At 39.4% G+C, this 24,439-nt stretch overlaps 1 protein-coding gene across 1 annotated transcript in view; it reads right to left on the reverse strand.

The window, feature by feature from the left end:
- LMTK2 (lemur tyrosine kinase 2) overlaps positions 1-24,439 on the reverse strand; it is a 42,264-nt gene that overhangs the window by 9,572 nt on the left and 8,253 nt on the right. Inside the window, exons 2-9 of the mRNA XM_054180394.1 lie at positions 17,337-17,461; positions 16,347-16,491; positions 13,616-13,689; positions 12,898-13,016; positions 11,426-11,513; positions 4,470-4,603; positions 1,201-1,285; positions 508-629 (exon numbers count right to left, since the gene is read on the reverse strand). Coding sequence (XP_054036369.1) covers positions 508-629; positions 1,201-1,285; positions 4,470-4,603; positions 11,426-11,513; positions 12,898-13,016; positions 13,616-13,689; positions 16,347-16,491; positions 17,337-17,461 — 892 coding nt within the window. The remainder of the gene's footprint in view (positions 1-507; positions 630-1,200; positions 1,286-4,469; positions 4,604-11,425; positions 11,514-12,897; positions 13,017-13,615; positions 13,690-16,346; positions 16,492-17,336; positions 17,462-24,439) is intronic.

Below are 24,439 nucleotides of genomic sequence, written 5' to 3' on the forward strand. Positions count from 1 at the left end.
AATTGGAATAGAACTAGGTGATTTCAAAAGACTTCAAGATTTCCACCAGCCATTTTCTATAAGCAATTTGGTAGCAGAGACAGTTCATTGCAGCCTTCAAATACTGCAGCAAGGAGTTAAGATGCTACAGTTCTACTAGTAGAACTTCATTGGGCTCTAATGGGATCAACTTTTTGTCATCTGCAGCCTTTGTATTACTGGAAGAATCATTTACCATTTCCTTCCTTTATAGACATTTGGCAAACCTGAAGTCATGGTTTTTATTAGCATAAACAACTACTCTTCCACTGGATTTTTGTCTTAATATAACTGTTCTAAGCATCTTACCAAAGCAAGACAGTTCCAGGTTTGTGGACGTTAGCCTACTGTACATCTGATGAAATAAAACCCAAATTGAGTATTTGCCAGATGTACTGTTAACCACAAATATTATTTACTCCTTTGGGTAACATTTGAAAATATTGTCACAAATATCTCATTAAAATTACTTTGAAGCCTGCTACATACCATATGTTACTGTATTTATTTTGCTCTGCTGATAACAGCCTGTCTTGAAAAGTTGTTACTAACTCAGGTGCAGTCCATCGGAGAGGAACAAGTTTCTTCTCATCTGTCTCAATATAATCTTCCTAAATGATTTGGAACAAAGGGGGAAAGAAAAAAAGAAAAACAAACATTCAAACTTTGGATCAACTTCCTTTCCTAGTGTGGTTTTATGTGAATTAGAGCCTAAAAAAATTAATCCCATTTTCCCCAAGTAGCACAGAATAATATTCCATAGGAAAGGCATTCACTGTTCAGTCACTGCACAGTAGAAAAACTCCATGTCAGCTTCTTGTTTAAGCTTTGGTACTCAGAAAAACAGCTTGGATTTTTCACTTTAATGAAATGTATCTATTTCAACAAATCAAGAAATTTCTTTAATTATGAAATTTGATTGCATTTTCCCTTTCTTAAAATATTAAAATGAACTTGTGCATATTTTAGGACTACTGTAAAAAGGGTCCAAAAAAGCAGCTTCCTTCTTCAAGCATATACTCCATTCACCTCTACAGGTAGCCTAGTCAGCTACATGAGCTTGCTACAGTTATACTTCCCAAGTCCATGTTTTAAATAAAGGTATCATTTTATAACTTTAAAGTATGCTTGTTAGAACCTTAGCCCCCTTGAAAAAAGTGGTACATGACAAGATAAACTTACCTTATACCTGCTGAATCCTATACCATAATCTCCTACTTTGACATTTAAATCAGATGTGAGAAAGCAATTCCGTAGGGCCAGGTCACTGAAAAGGCAAACAAATAAGTAATGAGAGCAAACCAAGAAGTCTTCAATGCAAATTAAGAAAAGGAAGGGTGTTTACAGAAGTGACACTTTGTGGAATAGCTGAGCCACAGCTTGAAGTATCAAATGATAAGCCAGTAACATTATAAATAAATTAGTAACAAAAACCCATCAAGGAGTTAGGCACAGTTATAGGGTACAGTAGCAAGTAACGAGCCATAACACAAGCAGACCAGCAATACAAAGCAGTAGCACAATCCCCACAATATACACTTCAATGATTTTATTCTCTGAGCTGTAGTCTGATCCCATAGTCTTAAATCCTACTAAAAGCTGAAGTTCAGATAGATGCAAGAAAGCTGTGCTCCTGGAGCGGCTCTTCTGAGTCTCTTTAGATGAAATTAAACCAATTTGTGCACTCTAAAAGATGAGCCTGCAATGCAAACCCAGACACAGTAACTGGGGAGATTAATCTCAGAAGAACAATTTTGATCCAAACAATGCTAAGATAGTTCTGTTGTTCCTTACATTTTCATTATATTATGGAACCTATCCAAGCCAACCATTAATTCCACACTTCACTGGAATACTGCAGAATCCACAGTTCCATATAAACACTCATCACTTTCAGAGAAAACACACTGATAGGGCCTCTCAAACTTATTGGACAGGGTTTGTTTTGTGGCCATAAAGATGAGACTGCCTCTAGGCTCTCGCACATTTCCCAAACAGGACCAATTTATAGTCACACAATTGAGCAGAATCTGTGTTCTAGAAGCCAAAGAAAGCCAAACCATGACAAGGCAGCTACATTTAAAGATTTTATACATCCTTCCACCTCACCCCACCCCCCCATACTCTTGACTGTTACAGCGTTCTTTATAAAGTAGTTCAAAAAACTGCCCATTGGAATGGGCTGCCCAGGGAGGTGGTGGAGTCACCACCACTGGAAGTGTTTAAAAAGAGACTGGATCAGGCATTTAGTGCCATGGTTTAGTTGATTAGATGGTGTTGGGTGATAGGTTGGACTCAATCTCAAAGGTCTTTTCCAGCCTGGCTAATTCTGTATTCTCTAGAGCAGAGAAGTATACTCAAACATTCAAACCTCTCACAGAATTTAGATGCAATTATTTCATTTTAATAATCCCACAATGTAGATCACTTCTGCTGTTCATATGCTTAGAACCATGTAGGTTCCTCTTTACCCAAATATGTATCATTTTAATGGTCATAAGCAAAATCACCAACTCAGATCAGATTTCAATACTTTATCAATTTGCAGTATGACACTAAGCAACTAGCAGTATCTTACACCTACATTTAAGTTCCCCTAAGTAACAAAACTATTCATTCCACATGAACCAGAACTAGAGGTAGCCTTTGAAAAAGACCATCAGAAAGAATGATTTATTTCACAAGTCCTTTAACAACCAAATTGAAACAGCTCTTGAATACATGCTGAAGTTGTCTCCAGTTTCCACCATAAACCAGAGCACAAGTCCTCACAGCCAGCCAAGAGGCTGGGTTAGAAGAACCTATTGTGCAAACTCAAATTTATGCATGTTTAATGAAGCTGCATGCTTACAGCAGAACTGAAGCTGTGACAGCAAAGAGCTCAGCAGACTAATTGCTCAAATATTTCACTTCTCAGTTTCACAGAAGGGTACCAGGCAATTAAGTGCACTGGAAGAACTCTGCCATTGCTTCTGTGTGGCTTAAAACAAAGTCTCTGAAGCACAAACAAAGCCACACCGTTTCCCTCCTTCAAAGAATGAAGAAAATGTTTTCCTTTCCAGAAACATTCAACTATACAGGTCAAAAAAACCCCCCCATTTGTAACCTTCAAGTATGCCCCAAAGCTTTCCAGCTTGTTTTATTTTCCAACTTGATATTTAAACAAATATCCTGGAAGAGAAAATAAAGTTTTGGTGGCTTGAATTTACCACTAACAACAAAATCACTGATGCTGGAGCTTTACCACTTACTCTGACAGCATCAGGATAGTGTTGATAGAAGTAAACATTTACAATGAGAATCTTGCAGATCCACAGAACAATTAGCAAGTTCAACTGCATTTCACCAAAAACATACTGTTAAATTTAATACCTAGAGCCATGCTGCTGCAATACAAGAAACAGTGATCATTGGGTTTGACAGGTACAACTGGAACTACCTTCAAGCCATCTGACATTGTTAAACAGGTTAGAAGAGCAGCCCTGCCCATCAGCCAGCAGCTGACTCCAGGCTTTAGGGTTTTCTCCAGGGTTTTGTTGTTTTACACCTGCACCTTTTAAGGCTTCAGTTTCCCCCACACACAGTTCAGCTTCCCCCAAACACAAGCTCTCTGCTTTCTCCAAGTGGCAAAGCCATGATGCAAGTGCTGTTTCTACAGCAAGGAGCACACTGACCCAACATAAAGCCAAAATAAACTATACCCAAGGTTTCATCAGGTAAGCCAGTCTAGTACTCTGATATTTTAGTCATTGACCAGTCTAAGGTTGATGTTGTCCAGTTCCTTAGACCTTTTAAAGCCTTTTACAAGTACTACCATTCTCTCAGTATCAACTGCATTAATTTTAACGAAAAAAGACATTCCCTTCCCCAATTAAAACCAAATTGCTCTCCCATTATGATTTCTTGCAAATCTGACTACCTCCATTGCTGAAGATTAAAGAAGTTTACATGAACAATAATTCAATGAGAACACCTGCTTCAGTCAGATTGTTCATGTATAATGATTTTTTTTCCACCTCATTTTTCAAGCCAGCTTCTCTCTTACTGTATTTTTCCCCTCCAATTTTTATTAGCAAAGATGACAGATTACCAAACAGAAGTTCTACATGGCTATAATCTATTAAAAGTACACAGCAGGTAAGATTCATTTTGACATTCCTCCCCCCCAGCAATAAATAAAACAAATTTAGCTTGCCCAAGAACTAATCAAACAACATCTTCTGGACTGGTTTAGCAGTAGGTTCTGTTCTATGGGGTGCACACTTAAAGTAGGTGCTTAGCTTTCAGACAGTGAGCTGCAACACCACAGCACTGCAGCTGAATTAGCATCTTCATGAGCATCACACCATCAGTACTCGGGATATACAAGTTAAATGGAAGTTTGGTTAAACAAAATCTTCAATACACATGGATTTAATGAAAACATCTAGGAATTCAGGTGGTAAACATACCTGTGCACAAAATTGTGTTTATGCATCACAGCAAGCCCAGCAGCAATCTCACATGCCATTCTCTGCAGCAGCATTATTTGTGAATCTCCTTTAATGTGCTCCTGCTCATTGCAGATGTAAGTTTTTAGGTCACCCTGCAAAAGAAGTTGGAAACTCCTATCAGCCTTGTATGTTGCTTGAAAGCATTTAATGAAGAACCAGCTAACCATATTATTTATTAACCACATCTATGCTTAATAAAAAGAAAAATCTCCTCAAGATTCCAGTCTCCATAAAGATTCTTACAGAAGTCATCTAATGCACCATGGTATTGGCTTTTTACAGTGTCTTAAGTTGTTTAGTAATTAACACCCTAGATCAGACCTAACTGTCTTACCTAATCTGTCAACAAACCTTACTGTCATCAAACCCAACTGTCTTACAGTAACACTTTTCACGGGAAAACAAACAAACAGTTTGATGAGCTTCTGCTTTCAAATGAGTTTTCAAGTGCTCCAAATCAGCCAAGCTTGCTGTCTGGAATTTGCAAGGAGATGGAAGGGAAGAAGAAAGTTTCAGACACTGTCAGTTCACCAGAGCTTTTGACATAAGAGGCATGGTAATACATCCCACTCCAGTCAAAGAATGCAGACGATGGCAGCAGTTTTACTGAAGCTAGGCAAAGCTGAGCAGATGATACATAATTAATGAGCCCACAGAAACACTCCACAAATCACTAAAAAAAGAACAGCTTTGAAACAGAGGGAAAATAACTGAAAGCTGTCCAACACTCAGGAAAAAGAAGACTATAGTAAGTAAATCCAAGCAAGGGAAGAGAACAAGTTCTCCTGTCATTATTGGTCCTGCTTTCACAGTTGCATTTTAAACTTAGCACTGCTATATTTTTGTTGTTTTAAAAACAGATTTTCAGCAAGTTTAGAGAAATTATTTCAGGTGGTGTTGAGACTGCACAATGTATTACATCACACCTCATTTCACCAGCATAACATTCTGGGCTTTGCTCATCTCTACTGTCTGCCTTGGGCTTTGAAGGAGACTGAAGGGAAGTCTTGAGATTGCCCAGACAAGAAGACAATCTTTGCACTTGCCAAAAGCACTCAGAAAAGACTGGAAATCATTTCCAGGTCCTCTGATGCTCATGTACATTATGGAGCTGTAACTGAAGCATCTCGCTCCTCTTTCACATGGTTAATGGAGGATGACAATTTACCATTCCACTAGTTCAAAAAGTGGGTATCTGCATGCTGCACTACAATTTAAGAGTGCAGTGGTGACTGGATGCACAGTCACACACCTGTGTTGTATTTAATGAAACAAGCAGCAATGGGACAGATGGCCTGCTTAAAAGCAGACACTACCATGTAAAACAACTTCCTTGTTTTTAACAACTGAATAGATTCTACAGTACACACAAGCAGCTGTTCTATCTTCATCTGCTTTATACATACTACTTATGTTGCAAGTACCATCTTGTGAGAAAGCATGCATAACTTCTAATAGTGTTTAATGTCGTAGAAGCATTCATTGCATTCTCTTTATCCTGTTTTTAGCTACTAATTAGGTAACATCTAGACATTTGCATCCTACAGAACTAAGATTTTAGTATGCTTTCCACAGACTCTTCTAACTTACAATGACAGCTTTAATATCCTACTGGCTTCTATATATATGTATAAACACTCCCTCTTTCTACCTTGCCAGAGCAGATTCACTAGAGCAGGATCCCCAAGAACTGCAAAATGAAGTCCCCACAGCACAGATTCCCACTTGTGCAGCCTAAGGAACACAAGTACAAAACACAGAGCTCAACTGACTCTAGGTGGCAGCAAGAGCCTGAAGAAAGTCACTCTCCAAAACTGTCATTCATTAAAACAGCAACTGGTTACCAAGGACTTGTCCCAGGTGGATTAAGTTCTTAGGATGCCTGAGATGCACTGAGGAATTACTTTTTAATTTTTAAATGCATTAGTAACAGCAGTGTTGGTGTTGTGTGGCATCCCTTATTTAATAAATAATTCAGGGAGGCACACATATCTGTAGGAAATACAGCTTTTATTGAATCCAGTTCTACTTTTCCATTCTATTCTAATTAAGACTACAATATTGAGTGTTGGACTGCAATCCAGAGGGACCCAGACAAGCTGGAAGAAGGGTCATGGAAGGAAAAATGCAAAGTCTTGCACTTGGGAAAAGAAAAACAACCAACCAAACAACAAACTTGCAACAATACAAACTGAAGACTGAGCAGCTGGGCAGCAGCTCTGCAGGAAGGGATCTTAGGCAGCAAGCTGAGTATCAGCCACCTGTGTGTCCTGGCAGCAAAGAATGCAGGCAGCCTCCTGGGCTGCATAAGCAGGACCATAGCCAATAGTCCAAGAGAAGGGATTATCCTCATCTATTCAGCACTTGTTAAACCACACTTAGATCCTGTGGCCAGTATTGGCTGCTGCAAAACAAGACAGATAAACGAGCAAGCTCAGTAGAGGGCTACCACCAACATGACAATCAGGGGGTCAGAGCATATCACCATGACAGGCTGAGAGAACTGGGCTCAGCCTCAAGAAAAGAGGACTTGAAGATCACTTGACAGCATCTGTCCAGTTATTAAAGACTGAGCCAGAGTCTTCAACGTGAAGCATGGAGGGAGGATGAGACAACAGGCCTGAGCTGATACAGGACACATTCAGACCAAGTATAAGGAAAACTGTCTTCCACATGAGGACACTGCAGCAGCACAGGTCACCCAAAAAGGCTGTGAAGTTTCCATCCTTGGATGTTTCCAGGATCCAACTGGAAAAAGCCCTGAGAAACTTGGTCTGATCTTAGGTGGAGGCTAAAGCCACTACCACTGAACCGCCTGAAAAGAGTGTATGGCACAGAGCACCTACGCCACAAAAGTTGTTTAGGCACAGGTAAGCTGAAGAAATATCAAGCAGTTCCAAGGGCACAAAGTCCATGAACCAAACAGATATGACTTCTGAGGCTGGCATGAACTGTCAACTCCTTTAAGCCACACACCACTGATACATCAACTACTTGCCTCATATTGATACTGACAAAGGTTATTAAACAGATTTATTTAACTCATTGGTTAAGAAGTTTAAGGCAAAGAGTCTTTTTTGATTGGATGCTTTTTTAGGTGGTAGTCATTAGAAAAATGCCAAACAAAAGAAAACCAACCACTGCAGACAGGCACCTTTCACTTACAGCAACATCCCTAGAGCCCAGCCACAGGGCATTCTAGACAAATGCTGCATCCTGCTGATCTCATCAGTTCAGGGAACTGCAAGACTTGTAGAATTTCTGTAAAAAACTTGATAGGCAAATCAGCCTCACCATATAGATGCTACTTCCACATTTGTCTAACTTTTCTTTACCCATAAATTATGTCTATCCACTAGAGGATTTGCTGTGCTGACAAAATGCTGGCCACACACAGCTGAGTAGTATATTAAAGTTAATAAGCCAGCTACCGCTATTTTTAACCTGGCATCATTCTACAATATTTAAGAGTGAACAGTTAACTATTCATAGAAGATTGCACCAGCATGCTAAGCAAGCTAATACGAGGTGAAAAGGGTGTTAAGACCTCACTGAGCACTTAGATTTAATTTTTTAAAACCAATTTTAAATGCAGGCAAAGCAAAATTAGGATTTAAAAAGCTTTAATCACTTATGTGCGACTGACCTCTCTTGCTTCTTTGCCCAGGGCTGCAAAGCAAGAGACACAGAGCAGCATGGATTACATTACAAAACAGGCTAAATGTTAGTAAATACAGTTACTATATAGGCAACCAAGTAATCTCGAGTAACAGAAACATATAAGTAGTTTATACAGCCAAGAAAACAAGTAAACCAGCCTGTCTGACATTCAGCACTGCTACCCTAACAGTTAGCTCTGGTAACTCTGCACTCAGTTTCCAGTGCCTCTGACCAAGACCTTGCAGTGCCAAAGAGCCTGGGAACTGATAATCCTACAGGGCTGCCTCAGCAGCCAAGGCAAGGTCAAGTGGCCCTAAAAAGGCTACAAACCCTACGAAGAGAAGTTGCAAGAGGGGTACACGCTGCAATACACTACGAAGGACTGCAAAGAAAAACCACTGTACCCCTCTAGACAGTGTTAGTCAGTAGAATGGCCATGTTTTTCATTGCTTTATATGCCAAACCTGCAAAATGAGGTCTGCATTGCCAAAAGAGCCTCAAAAGAACTTGTCATCTGAAAACGTATTTGCCACCTTATTTCTTAATCATAGTACAAGAGATTAAAACAAGTTTCTCCTTTGTTGTATGTAAAACATCAGTAGCTCAAGGTAAAGAGCTTTAGCATAGCATCATACTACTGCTAGGAAACAGGAATGTGTTTCTCCTCCTTCCCATTTGAACAATAAATACACAGACACTAGGGCCAACTCTGCCTGATGGTCCTTCCTGCTGAAGCAGCAGACCTGTGTGTTTTGGAAGCACCTCCATACCTCCTGATTTACTCAATTTTAGAAAAATAAAAGTACAAGACAAGCTAGCAGCTTTCAAGATCCCTGAAAAACCCAAGTAACTGCTATTCCAGCCACAGTGGTAAAAGGCAGCTTTTAGAATTATGATTGATACTCTACTAAAAACTTGTCTGCTAAAAAAAAAATAATTGTAAAAGCCAGCTCTCCAGCCACTTCTTTACTCCAAAGGATGCAGTCTGGCTTCCTTCACATCTCCTCTCTCCCTTCACTCCAGCGCTGCTACCTCCCACACTAGGCCCTGGGACTACACCAAGAATTCCGGACCATACAGCAACCCAGAGCTAACTTACTGCACTCCTCCCATTCACTATTCAAGTGAATGCTGCTTTGTCTGCAGACTCTCTATAGTTGTGTGCACAGTGAACAAAATACTATTGAGTCTAGGAGATACCCAGCTCTACCAAGTCAGAACTCTTCAAGTGAGCCAGACTTCCATCATGAAAGCCATGTTTAACTCACTGTAACATAGAATTTTCTAAAACCAAGGTTTAGATCACTTGGAACAGAATTCAGCAGAGACATTAATTTTCCATTCCAAAGAAATTACCTAACTTCTTGAATTTATAAAGCTACCACTTTGGCTGTCAAGCTTACTGCCCCCAGTTGAAGTAAAAATTTATCCCCTTAAGCAAAATCCTCTCCAGATTACTCTGCAGGATCATGACAATTTCTGGCATTAATCATTATGCATCAAACAAGGATTTCCCCCCCATGTATGCTTAAAGGAGGGCAAGCTTTAAAAGTGACTCCAGTTTCAAATTCAAAGTTGTATTAAACAGCATAACCATTTAAAAACACAGTAGCAATTAAATCTGATTAAGTAGTTGGATGTGCATCTGTTAGAGTACAAAAGCCAATTTTTTTCAAGGTTCCTTTTAAGGAATCTCCAACTTGAGCAGCAGGTTAGAATCAGCAAGAAGTCTCCCATTTCTACATATTGAAGAACTACAAAATCCATTACCTGCTTAACCTTGGGCACCTACATTTTCATTCCCAGCAAAAACAATTAATTTTGATTAGTTACTTTAGGAGCTCAGCTGTTTCTTCCATTTAGAAAAGAGTTATTTTATCAGCACTTCTGCCTCATTAATTCACCACAGTTAGTTTGAGCAAAAGAGCAGTAACAAAAAAATACAGTCATTTAAGGTCACAGATTAACTGATCATTCTCAAACTGAGATGCTCATGTTAACTCTTATTTGAGCTGCTTCAGGCAGCTGGAATTGTATTTCCAAACCTGAGTTTAAAGGAAAATTCTGTAGTAGTGAATTGATAAGAAGGGATCTTGCTGAATTTTATAAATGCAAACCAAGCCCCTTCCTTCTGAAAGATGCCTTACTGCCATACACATGTTCCTCTGAGTTCATTTCTGCATTGATACTTTTCACAGCAATCTGCTTTACATGATATCTAGACCACAATCTTTGAAAGCAGATATTGAGCCAATGTTTAAGTAGCCACCTGGGGTTCTGGGTTGGTTTGTTTTTTAGTGTGTTATGCTACAATACAGCAACCACAGCCACATTTTGGTCTCTGAGGAGCATTGTGTCTACTGGGCACAGTTCAAAGTTTCTATACACGCACACCATTCCCTTTCTCCCAACATTCACATGAATTCCAACATGTGCCCAGGAATGCAGTGGCTGTGAATGGATTTTGTGCAAGTATCCTTCCTATCTTCAGTGGCTTTTGTGGCACTAAGAGAGAACAGAAAGCAGTGAGAACAACACTGTGCTTTTAGAATTTCTTTTGCTTTTCAGGAAGCATAAGGCAGTTGCTTGAGGGGAAGTGTGAGGGAAGGAAAAGAAGGATAGAGTGGGAAAATAACAATACAGTAGCAGGAAGGATCAGGAATAGAATAGGCTGATACTTTAGAATACACTCATTACTGATTCTGGAAGTGAGCCCACCACTGCATTTGAGCCCAAAGCTGCACAGCATGGGTAAAATATGTGCACTCTGGATGGAGAGAGGCAGAAGGGAGGAAATTTTCAATTTCCTCAATTAACATTTTAATGGAAATGGTAATAAAAGCACATTAAGGCTGTACAGACAGTAAACAGAATTTAGGAAGAGTCTGTGAGCATGTGCATGTGATACTGGACTGCAATAAAAAAACCAGACTTCCTTCTATGACCTCCTTTCCCCTCCAAGCTCCCTGTTAAGTATTGTAGACAGAGGGAAAGAGACCAGTAACTCTGTTATCAAAGAAAGAACAGCTTATTTTCCTCTTCAGGGCATTCCACAAGCACCTAGATAGAATTTACATGATGGACTGGAAAGAAAACAAAAAAATTACACTTGAGGTCTATTTCTAACCTTCAAAAAGCCTGTTTGCTGAGATTCTGGCTATTCAAGAAACTTCCATACACTAAGGGCAGTAAACACTACAAACAATTTACACCAATGGTAAAACAGCTGCAGCAGTTTGTATAAGTGCACTTACCAAGTCACAGAACTCAAAAACTAGGAGATAAGGAATGGATTCCACACATTGCCCAATACACTGGAGAACATTTGGATGCTGAAGAATGCTGAAGTGAAAAAACACAGTTAGAGCCAGAAAGATCACATTACACATCGCTTCAAGTGCAACACAACACACTGAAATCCCTACCAGCAGCTGGAATACACAACACCGGGGGGGGAGGGGGAAAGGGGGGGGGTTACACACAACAGGGAGCATGAGGAGAAGGTGCAAATATCCAAAGCCACAGATTCCATTTACAGCTTTCTATCTCCTTTGTATTGCTGCAGCGTATCAGTGATCACAGCTCAAACTGAGAAGATCTCAAAACCACAGAAGCTAGTAACTGACACAAGAAAGCAACACCCATCCTTCCACCAGCCCTGAAACCAAATAGAAGTGCATGCAGCTGGTTTGTGAACCACACTGAAGAACTCATTTGGCCAACAGCTAAACCTTTTCTTTAGCCAGGTTAGTTTCCAGTCAGATTAGCTGCTTTTTCTAAATTGCTTCAAACACACTTGTGCCAATGCAGCAGAAGGCATGAGATTTCTTCTGACAACTGCCAACAATTTAAGCCTAAATGCAAATATAACTAGGACATTAGAAAGCATTAAGAATAGAAAGCCCTCTGTGACCACTCACTCATGGCATATTCAGGCAAAGTAAACCACACTATGAGGTTTGTCTAGTGAGCTACAATGTGCTGCCCTTCTCCAGTCATCTACAAAAGACATTAGCTTGCAGCAGTTAGTTCTCCAGAGAAGTCTCACTATTCCCACAACACAGGGAAAGAAATTACACACCCTTTAATACACTGGATTCCTTTCCAGTATACAAAGGCTCAACTCCTAGAAGAGAGTAATCTCCAAGCATAACACAACAGGAAACAAATACTAAACAATCAAGTTCTATTGGCATTTCCAGTCAAGACTGAGGATTTCTCAACTGTGGAGTACTATTGGACTAAGGCTCACAGTGCAATTCTGACTTTGAGGAGGTTTGTGCTTAAGCCTCCTTGCAAGCTACTTCAAAGATATTCTTGTATCTGACAACAAAGTGTTGCGAGTTCTTCTGCTTCTAACAGGAAAGCCAAGTACAGGAGCTGAACCTCAGTTCTCAGAGGCAACTAATTAGGTGGAAGGTTAGTTCGCAACACCAGGAGATTGTTCCAAACAGCTGTAGAAAAAACACTCTGATAAACCAAACCAGGTGTGCTTTCCAGTCACGAACAATAACTATCAAACACACTTAAGCAAAGATCTTATGCTTATTTCCAAGCAAATACAACTTCGGCTCACTTTGGATTAACTGTTTCCCTTTTTAAAGGCAATCATTTCAGTCAGAGAGGAAAGCAAGTAGGGACAAGAATCTTAAACAAAAGATATGTCCATAATTCATATGCAGTGTAGGGGGTGTGTAAGTTCATCCAGCTATGAAACATTACTTACTAGTATGGTTCTCCATTTCTTAGAAACTGTTCTTGCTCCTTGGGGCCTGCACTTGCCTTCAGCTCCTTCACTATTACTCTTGCTACACTAGTGCCTGTGTAGATCTCGCCAAGCAGAACCTGAAAAAACATAACCACTGTGTCTTTCATCAGACAGGAAAAGCAAGAAAAGGTGTTGAGAGTGTCCCTGCAAAGGAAAACAAGAACTAAAGCATGCTGTAAGAAAGCTTTTGTGGTTTTTTTTTCTTGTCAGTGCACCCAGACCTTTGATATTTGAACATCCATACTTAATAAATCTTGACAACTGATCTACGTATCAACTCCCAGAAAACATGCAGTTGCTTCATTTTTTTTCTGGAAATAATGGAATATATTAATTCAAATCCACAGAAGTTAAATGTCTAGCTAGTACTAGGTAAGAAACTACATGTAAATTAAAGAAGCACTGGCTTAATACTCTAATTACATCTAAGTGGTGCATGCAAAACCTCTAATTTCCACTCTCCTTTTTCTTATGTTTGTTTGGTTCTGTTTATTTGTTTAGGTTTCGTGTGTTTTGGCTTTGTTTGGTTGGGGTTTAGTGGAGCTTTTTTGTTGGTTGGGGTTTTTTTTTCCCCTTCCCTAGAGTACCCCTTTAAAAAAAAAACCAAAATACAATAGCTCTGTCAGTTAGGAGTAAGACCCAAAGTGCAGTACAAGATTAAAAGGTAGCTTCTCACCTTTCCAAACCAACCATTTCCAATTTCCTGGATGTAGTTTAGACTCTGTCGTGCAACTTGAGACTTTGATCCATCTGTCACACACAACAAAACAAATTACACATATTAAACCACATAGATGGTTAAGGTTATCACTGAATCAACCAGATTGGAAAAGACCTCAGAGATCATCAAGTCCAACCTATTACCTAATATCTAACATCTCCTCACAACTAAACCATGGCTTCAAGTGCCACGTTCAATCCTTTTCTGAAGGAATGGTGACTCCACCACCTCCCTGGGCAGCACATTCCAATGGCCAATTCCTCTTTCTGGGAAGAACTTTCTCCTCACCTTGAGCCTAAACTTCCACTGGCACAGCTTGAGACTGCATCCTCTCGTTCTGCCACTGGTTGCCTGGGAGCACAGACCAACCTTCACCTGGCTACAACCTCCCTTCAGGTAGTTGTAGAGAGCAATAAGGTCTCCCCTGAACCTCCTCTTCTCCAGACTAAACAACCCCAGCTCCCTCAGCCTCTCCTCATAAGGCTTGTACTCAAGACCTCTCCCCAGCCTCGTTGCCCTTCTCTGGACACGTTCAAGAGTCTCAATGTCTTTGTTAAACTGAGGGGCCCAGAACTGGACACAGGACTCAAGGTCTGGCCTAACCAGTGCAGTGTACAGGGGCAGAATGACTTCCCTGCCCCTGCTGGCCACACTATTTCTGATCCAGGCCAGGATGCCATTGGCCTTCTTGGCCACCTGGGCACACTGCTGGCTCATGCTCAGCCAGCTGTCAATCAGTACCCCCAGGTCCCTTTCTGCCTGGCTACTCTCCAACCACTCCAGCCCCAGCCTGTAGCACTGCATGGGGTTGTTGTGGACAAAGAGCAGAACCCAGCACTTGGGACTTTTTAAATGCCATCATGTTGGACTCCACCCATCTGTCCAGCCTGTCAAGGTCCCTCTGCAGAGCCCTGCTACCCTCTAACAGATCAACATCTGCCCCCAGCTTGGTGTCATCTGCAAATTTACTGAGTTTTTAATCAGCTGATTACTAGTTTTTATCAACTATTACTGAGTTACCATCAACTGCTGGGGAAATAATGCAAGCTCCTACAATATTTATTCCAAATTATACATGAACATTTTGCCCAAGCAAGGAAATACAGTCAGAGATACATAGAGTATGAAAGTAACATTGTGACATGAGATCTTCTCTATTCCTGCTTCCAAACCATACTAGAATACATCCCCTACAAAACCACAGTGCCTCTCCTTATGAAACCCGAACTTAAAAATATAGAGTCAGTAAGAACACAAAAATGTGGAGTTCTAGTTTCCATATGAAAGTGTATCATACCCTGTAGCTGCATAGAGCAAATAACCTACAGGCTTCCTATGTAACCAGAAAATCCCAAAACACCACTCATGGCTTGTTCATCTTAACATTTACATTTATAGAGTTACCATTTTAAGAGAAAGGGTTTGACTGCTTTATTCTTCAGCCCAACTGCCCTGCTTATAGCTACCATCTGGAAGGAGGACATTTTCTGACTAAAAATACTTCACATGAACCCAGAGAGGGAAAGGATGGAAAACAAGACCCAGATCTTGGCAGTAACAATTGCAGATTCTACACTTGAGAATCAGCAGTATTTTATTTATCCCTCTACTACTTAAATGGTTAGGAACACTGATAAATGTATACAAAAACTTTCCATCATTGCTATTTGTCTGACTGAGCATCCTAGCCCACATTTTTATTTCCATATGCCACAATTACACCAGTATTACTTTACTAGAATAGCTACAGTTGTGTCATACACTCCCAATGTGCTCCTAAGCACAGAGAAACCTCTATCAGTACCACCACATTTTTACCAGTCTATCTTACTGTAAGAAAATGCCTTACCTCTGGAAAAATAGCTTCTAGTGACAGAAAAAAAGGTTTTAGTACTTATAGTAATGTAGAAGAGCGGACAAATTTTGCACACAGTTTTCCCTTCACTGATTAAAACACTGAGTAACATTTCAGTTGTATTCAAGGCATACTGACAGTGTCCTGAAATTTGTAGGTATAGAAATTTTACTATGAGATTCCCTGAACCTCTCATGATGAAGCAACACAAGCAACAGGTAAAAATTGTATGTGAAGGAGGATAATATGAGAACAACCACTGTATGCTAAGCTCTGCTTGTAATATTTAAGATCCTTTCACAAAAATTGTGCTTAAAAAAAAAAATTCATAAAAACCTTTCACACAGGGAAAAAATGTAATGCTCTGTCTTACCAATGGCACATTTACAGCATGAAAAGGCTATTTTGACAATAAGAAAGTAATGCAGCTGAAACAGCAGAGCTGCTGTTAAGTAAGAGATTCACCCTTGCTTCCATTTAAGGCTAATGGCCTAGTGACTTCTGCTCTTCAAGTGGTTTTCTTCATGGCTAAGTTGCCATTGAATTTAGTCACTAATGTCCTGGAGTACTTCAAACTATGTATGTGGAAGCATAATGAATGTACTTGAGAGCTTTATTTAAACTAGTTTCATTCTCTTGAGCTACTTTAAGTGGCATCCTGCTGTAAGTTAACATTTTTTTAAGTCCTATTTCCCATTTTATCCTAGACCCTACAAAATAAATTTCCTCAGTTTATGTAAGTTTGCAACAATTCAAGTCAAACAATCAACTAGATTCCATTTCTGACACTAAAATTGCCTACTCTTTAAAAATTAAAATCCTGTCCTTTACCTGCACGAGAGGGGAACTGGGAGGGAGTTGGTAAAGCAATAGTGGGAACTGAAAGAGTAAACACTTCTGCTGGAGACTGAACAGATGGAGTATCTTCTGCTGGAGGTGTAAAATCTATTTCATCATCAAAGTTATCCTCAAATTCCTGAAAAAGAAAAGAATTTTAGTAAAAAACCTGTCCTTTTGTCTTAAAACTAGCATTAACATCATACTCTCAGTTGGAAAGAACAATGTGAAGGAGGCTTAACTTTTCCTTCCAAGGACAGTGATAGATTTATAGCTTTCTGTTCATTATTCTCAATTTCTTACCAATTTGAAGAGATTAAAGTATTGCTTGGGGGGTTTTTGTTGTTGGGGGTTGGGGTTAAGCTGTGTTGGGGGGTTGTTTGTCTTGGGGGGGGGGTTTGTTTGCTTGTTGGTTTGTCTATTTTAACTTTACATGCTATCCCTGACTTTGAATGAATTATCATGAACTACCAAGGCCAAATATTCTCCATTTAGAAGTGAGAGCAAAACTCAATTTTAGGAACACTGATAACCAGTGTTCCAAAAGTAACTTTTCTCTGATAAGAATTTATCCTCAAGAGCTTTACTAGAGTGGCTACATATCTTCAGTATTCTTATTCAAGAGGAGTGTTTTAAGACTTGTCTGTGGACTACAAAAGCCAAATTTTAAGAGTACACAGAAAAACAACAAAAAGGCTTTTACAGCAAAACTGACTCAAGGGAATACATTCACTACTAATCCTAACAGCTAGTAATCCCTTTGAAAAGACAATGAATATCCTTACTGCAGCATACACCAAATACTTAAAATAAATGGTTGCAGCAAGCTTTCACAGCATGCAGGAATACAGTTGCTGGCTGCTTGAGAAGTGATAAAGGGAGTGACAACCGCAAAGTATTGGCATAAGTAATCAATTATCCTGGATATCAGAACACAGCTAAGAATGCCACTTGTTAAATACATTTGTAACTTCAGATGCTTACCTTGAAATCTATCTCAGGGTCTTTACAGCAGGAGACACAGTTTGCAAGCAGTATTACCAGTACTACTAGAGTACATATAGACAGAATCACAAACAAGGAGGAAACTTCAGCTGTAGCTCCTTCTCCTAGAAATAAACAGGTATGAAGTATTACACAAAAATGGTCAGAATTCTAAGAAGTTCTTTCGAAACACATTGTCCATCTGCAGTTTGGATATTTAACTCTGTGGATATGACCAAATTAGAAGAAACTGAAAAGGAAGGACATATTGGCAAAATGTATGTGAGCTCTACTGCTTGTCTGCACCACTCTGGACTTATTTTACCCAAGGTAAGAGAATAGAATTGAATTAACCAGGTTGGAAAAGACCTTTGAGATCATGGAGTCCAACCTATCATCCAACACTATCTAATCAACTAAAACATGGCACCAAGTGTCCCATCCAATCTCTTCCTAAACACCTCCAGTGATGGTGACTCCACCACCTCCCTGCAGCATATTCCAATGGCCAATCGCTTTTTCTATGAAGAACGTCTTAACATCCAGCCTAAACCTCTCCTGGCACAGCTTGAGACTGTGTCCTCTTATTCTGTTGCTGGCTGCCTGGGAGAAGAGACCAACCCCCACCTGGCCACAACCTCCCTTCAGGTAGTTGTAGACAGCAGTAAGGTCTCCCCTGAGCCTCCTCCTCTCCAGGCCACAGACAACATGATTTACCAAAGTGAGTGATGAAGGACAGACCTAAGCCTCAGGATTCTGGTTAAGTTAATAAATTTATATAGATCTCTCAACACCGATGCTAGAAACCAGGTATTTCTGAAGACATTTCCCATGAGCTACCACACTTGTCCTAAGAGAAAAGGCAGTTTAAGTGAGGATTTCTTCATCTGTGTAAAATGTTACTATAAAGCAGAACTGTCTCTTCCCATAAAATGCATTTCTAACAGCCTGCCAAATATACAAGTTGCTTTCACAAGTTCAATTGATATAATCAGCTCCACCCTCATTTCCATCTCCTGCGATTCATTAGGTGATTTGTCTCCATTCCAAGACTTTCAGGCACCATTTTGCAGACACACTTCCACAGAACTTTCAAAAATTGTCTATATAAACATTCTACACCACATTTTCTGTAATTCAGTCAGGTTGTTATTACTCATACAGGATCAAAAGCCTCAAATGACATCTTATAAAAAACCCTAAATCTTTGCCGGGGGAATTAAACCTATTTGCATCCCTGTCTTCATCTCAAGTCAAGAACAAAGATATGTAGGTTCCCTAGGAGACCACATCACACATCTTGAGGGTGTGTTTTTGTTGCTCCTTTTTAAAGAGGTACTGCCAGAGGGACTGGAAGAGTAGTTGTACCGCATCTGATTAAAATAGATTTAGATATTACATCAGTGTTAAAGTCTAACAACGTCAGGTGGCTTGGACTGACTGCATTTTATGACATTTCAGTATCAATGGGAGTGCCTGGCAACGAAATACAGCATAAATGAAGCCTAAGAATGAAGTCAGAAGCTGATTGCTGCTTAAGGGACACACAAAACTTGTCCACCTACTTCTTGAGCCTTAGAAAAACCTACCAAAAAAGTAATTAGGAGATGTTCATAAAAAGCTACAGCTTTTCATCACATTCCACAGAACACTCATAATCAATTAAATATTCTCTATGGAAAGAGTAAATTGCCAATCAAAACACTGCTTTAAAGAGCATCAGCACACTTTCAGCAGATCATATTTTCTGTACATTCAGGAATATTATCTGTAGAAGAATAAAATTTAAGCAAAAATAAGTGAAACTATTTCTAGTTTCCACAAGAGTTCTGACATTTTCATTAGAAAACATGAACATTCCGTGTGTAGCTAAGATCACAGAATGGTCTGGGTTGGAAGGGACCTCCAAAGGTCATCTAGTCCAATCCCCTCTACAGTCAGCAGGGGCATCCTCAACTAGATCAGGATGCTCAGAGCCCTGACAAGCCTCACTTCGAATATCTCCAGGGATGGGGTCCCAACCACCCCTCCCCAGGTAACCTGTTCCAGTGTTCCACTACCTTCATGGTAAATAATCTGTTTCTAACATACAATCTAAATCTGCTCTCCTCTAGTTAGAAGCCACTGCCCCTCATTCTATCAGTGATGTCTTGTTCAAACACACACAACCATAATGTGAAGCTACTCAGCACAATTTTGCAAAATTCTGAGGAGGAAGAATCTGTGAAGAGGGCTCTTAATAGAACAATTTGTATTCATTTAAATCTTCTACATAACACCCATAATTTTTTCTATTTGTAAGCATCAACAAGAGAATAAGGGAATGTAACAGCTGATTTATGTTTACTTCCTTCAGATGTTCCACAGCCTTACTATGTAAACTGGAAATTACCTCAACCACCACTACAAATATCTGGTGAAGTCATTAGTTAAATTACTGTAACAAACACACCAGTAATACAGCTTTAGATAAAATGTTAAGAGATTCCTTTGAACTTCTAGCAGAAGCCAAACAACAAGAGGCAGCTTTACAACAAAAGTAAGCATGTTTATGTCACCAGATATCACTAATTAAAATTACAAATTAAAAAGACTTTTTTTCCACACCCACCCACCACATTTCCAAACAACTTCTTCACCTTCACCACTAACTTCACTGAAATGAGAAGTCAACTTACTGCAGCCCATCTACTGAACAGACAGATTCTGCCTGATCCAGGAACACATCAAAACTACAATATATATTCCTCCCAGTAAAAGATCAAGACTCCTGAACCCAGCAGAATGTTTCATGCAGTACATTTGGGAAAGTTAGCCAAGTGAAGTAAATCACTACACCAACTCAGACACTAAGAGCTATTACTCACAAAAATGCATTACTAGCACACCTTGAAGGTTGCTACTCAAAGGCTAACTTCAGATCAGATCCTTAAGGAAGAGTATGTATAAAGCATCTGAGCTGTCAAATGTACACGATAAAAAGGGCTATCAAACTTCTATTTTAGGTTTTCTGGTAATCTGTAAAGTGTCCTTTTCATCCATACCCTTGGACTATCACAACTACAGCATGAGCACAACATGTATTTACATAAACATTATGATCACTCCAACATAGGATCTCCCTTCTGGCCCTTTGAAGTTATAAGTTAACACAGCAAATCCAGCTGGGAAGATTCAAGCTCCTGGTAGTCTAACATAGACCAGAAAGCTAGTGTAATTCAAAATGAGACAGAATGAGCACCAACCATCATAAGCTGCATTTACAACATGTGCTAGATACACTGCCCATGTATTCAGCTATTTGGTATGAAAGACAATATATTCTGGCTGGAAGTCCTTCTGTCATGAAAACTGCCCATTTACAAAGCCTAAGAATCTAAGTGCTTTATGCGATTTCTTATGCTCTTCTCCATAATGTAACCACCTCCTTTAAGTATCCAGAAATGAAGACAGGGAGGAATAAAAATGAAGTATTGCTGCTACTCATTATGCTAGCTCCTAACCTTACAGACCTTTGAGAATTCCCACAAAAAGAAACTGTGCAACCAAACAGTAATTAATTGGAGAAAGTAACTAAGTGTTGGGTTTTTTTCTTTAAAAAAGACAGCCAAGATAGCTTTTGAAAAGACAGCTAACCAGTAACAGTTCATTAAGAAGATGGAAGTCATCTAACTTCCAAAAGCAGAAGCAAATTTCACATACAAAGTTATAAAATGATGCTTTAATACAAGAAAAATGCCAATTATCCTGGGCAAGTTTCTGCAGTGCTTACAGATCCAGCATTTCAGATGACTCATACAAGCAAGAGCTACTTACTGAGCATTACAGAATCTCTACTTAGATAAACTTTGAAGCCCCTCATGTAGTCATTAATAAGTGATATTTCTTAATCTGCACTTCTTAAGAGCAAAAAAGAATGTAAAACTGAGTCTAATACGACAACAACCTGCAATGGGGCTAAAATTTATTGCAAGTGATTTTAATATCTTCATAAATATACATATTCAGTGTCTGAACACAATGATTAAGTATTGGAACTGGTGTTTGTCAAAATGCTGAACAATCTGCTCCAGTATAACTTCTTTTGCTACTTCCATCCAATGATCAATTCACTGGAGCTTAGGAAAATTACTTGGAAGTGAGAAGGAAGATGTTTAATACCTTCTTTTGTCTGTAACTTGTCTAAGTATGAAATAACACCAGATATTTTTAAGGCCCCCGACTGAAGAAACAACCAGAAAGAAATCTGTTCAATTAAGCAGAGGACCCCAATAACTACAGAAAACAGTTTTAATAAGAAAGACCTGTTAAAATACATTGTAAACTTAATTAATTTCAATCTATACCTAAATAATATCCAATAAATACCACTCCATTTCCTAACGAATGCAGAAGTATCTAAAGATGACAGACTGTTAAAGTGGAGAACTTAAGAAACTTTCTCAGCATATCATCTCAGTTAAAAAATATCTACTATATTTAATGTGACCCTAAGCAGTAACACCCTCCATTTCACTATCTATCCAGAAGTCAGAATCTCTTCTCTAGGAAAGAAACTGCAAAACAGCTACTCTCCATAACATGCCAACAACACAAGGCTCCCCATCAGTTAGTACATTCTAGACCACTTTGGTCTAGTATCTCCAAACTACTTAAACAGGAGGAAGAAGCCTGGATAACATCACTGCTATATTAAAAGAGCAGAAGATGCAGCTCACCTGTGTTACTGAGTGTGTACCTGCAAAGTTAACACAACATAATGCTTTACAAATAACTCTGTGCTAGTAAATGTTCTCTCAAAATGGCATCTAGATGGTTCTAAATTACATAGAATACATAGAATATACATAGAATTATCAACATAGAAAACAGGATCTTCTTCTCAAAGCCTCTCAATATTAAATGCTGATTCTATGCTGTCAGTTACCCACTTCAAACAGTACAGGCCATCATAAACAACTGAAATCCCTGGCTGAGGTGCGTATTTAATTTACAGGTATCAAAGTAGATTCTTCAGCACCTCTGAAGACTGACACTTTGTAAGGAAGTCTAAATTTGAGCACAGCACAGCTGAAGTCTAACCCTGTACACAAGCAAGAACATGAACATACTCACTGAAAAAACACTGATGATGAACTGTGCAGGCATTCTCAGGATCAAGTGTAGGCATGAGAACATACACTGCAGTATGTATTAGCATGTTTCAAGGGGTGGAAAAATGTTATTTTCATACAAAGTATTTTTCAAAGCAATTTATATAGGTCAGGATTCTCCATACCTTCCTCAGCTTCTTTAAAGTCTACTTTCTTTATAAGATAGTTCACTGACTACCAAATGCAACAACTAAGCAAATAAAAGTTTGTTTCTCAGCAGAACTGGTTTCTTCCTCTACCCAATTTCCCAGTCTGCCCACAATTCTTTGAAATACCCACGTATGTCATCCATCTGTGTCATCCTTTGCTACCATTAATTAAGAGCACCAGGCACACCAGCTAGCCAAATGGTCTATCCATGTTCACTTGCCAACCAACAGCCACCACTTGGAACAATGCTGGACCAGACCGTCTGTATGTGGGACAGCAGCCTTGCCTTTGTCTACTACTGGATTATGAAAGGCCATGATACTTGAACTCAGATTTGGTTCAGTGATTAATCAGGTTATTAAGGTCTCAATCATCAGGAAATTGGGATTAAAAAAATACACATCACCACACAGTTCCAAGCTTGGGGGAAAAAAGCAAATTAAATGTACATGACAAACACAACTGAGTAGACTGATCACAGTCACTCCTGTGATAAAGGCAGTGCCAAGGCCCAGATAAATCACACATTAGTAGGGCACAGTGAACTTCAAGGGAGCATCTGATTTTAAGCTTTCAGCACAGTAGTTGCTATGCAACAACAGTCCCCCTGCATAAGCAAGAGCCTCTTTTCTTTCAAGAGCAGCTATATAAATGGCAGTTCTGCACTAATAGCTGTAACTATTTCCAGCACAAATCTAGCATGACAGCAGTCACTTAAACTGTCTCTTGGACACCCTCAAACCATACCACCATGAACTGAGATGCTGCTTCCTGACACCAAGCTGGAACAGAGCAGGTTTTTAACGCACTAATGAGTGATCAAATCTAACTCTCCTCCCTCGCTGCTTCCAGGGTATCTTTCATAAACTTGATCAGTTTACTTATTCTGCGTGGAACATATTAATGTAAGCAGAATTAAAAGTGTAACATCCTAATTTATAGTGGGTTTGATAAATACGATCTTAAAAGCTAGCTTGACTTTCCTAAATAATGCTGTCATTCTCTTCTGTGTTAACAATTAAGTGCAAAAAAATGTTGTCAACTCCTACCCAGCTCTTCACAAGCCAGATTCAGATAATTATCTTTTCCTTACAAAAGGTTTCTCCTGTGTTTATTTACTCCCTGAAATCTTCAGAGGTTTGCTACTAATAGGCACAAACCCAACAGATAAATCCAGGCCTACAAATTCTGAATGCCTACAGGTAACAGGCAGGATTAAAAAGGCAAAGAAACTACTCAAAACCATTTTAGAGACATCCATTTTGAGTGACAAAGTAAGGCACAAAACACATTACAACGCCAGCCTTTCACACAAAAACCCCTCAAGAGCATATTCCATTAGTTACTGCATTCCTGTAATCTCATTTTTCCCCCTGCTATCTCCATTTAGAAACTGAGCCAAAAGCCATAATCATTTTGGAGAATGAGTTTCAGCAGAAACACGTGCAGTACCAGCATCTAGTTGTGAAATGCTATACTACTGCTTTCAAATACTACAGCACAGCTGCATTCAAATCACCCTCAGCTTTCAACTGAGATACAGCACAGCAAACAAAACCTTAACACAGGTGTTACTGGCACTTCAGACATTCTTCTGGAAGAAAAACAAAAAAAATTAATAGAGAGAATTTAAGGATGACAAAGTGACTCCAAATTCCAGCCAGCCCTTTGATTCATATGGCCATCACCAATGCAACAGCCCAAAGATGCGAGATGACTTTCGTTGACTCGATGCCCTCCACACAACGCCAACACCTTTATGGAATCTAAACCTGGTTTCAAATGCCCAAAGTATTTCAA

This window comes from Dryobates pubescens, chromosome 4, assembly GCF_014839835.1.
Source record: "Dryobates pubescens isolate bDryPub1 chromosome 4, bDryPub1.pri, whole genome shotgun sequence".
NCBI classification, from domain to species: Eukaryota; Metazoa; Chordata; class Aves; order Piciformes; family Picidae; genus Dryobates; species Dryobates pubescens.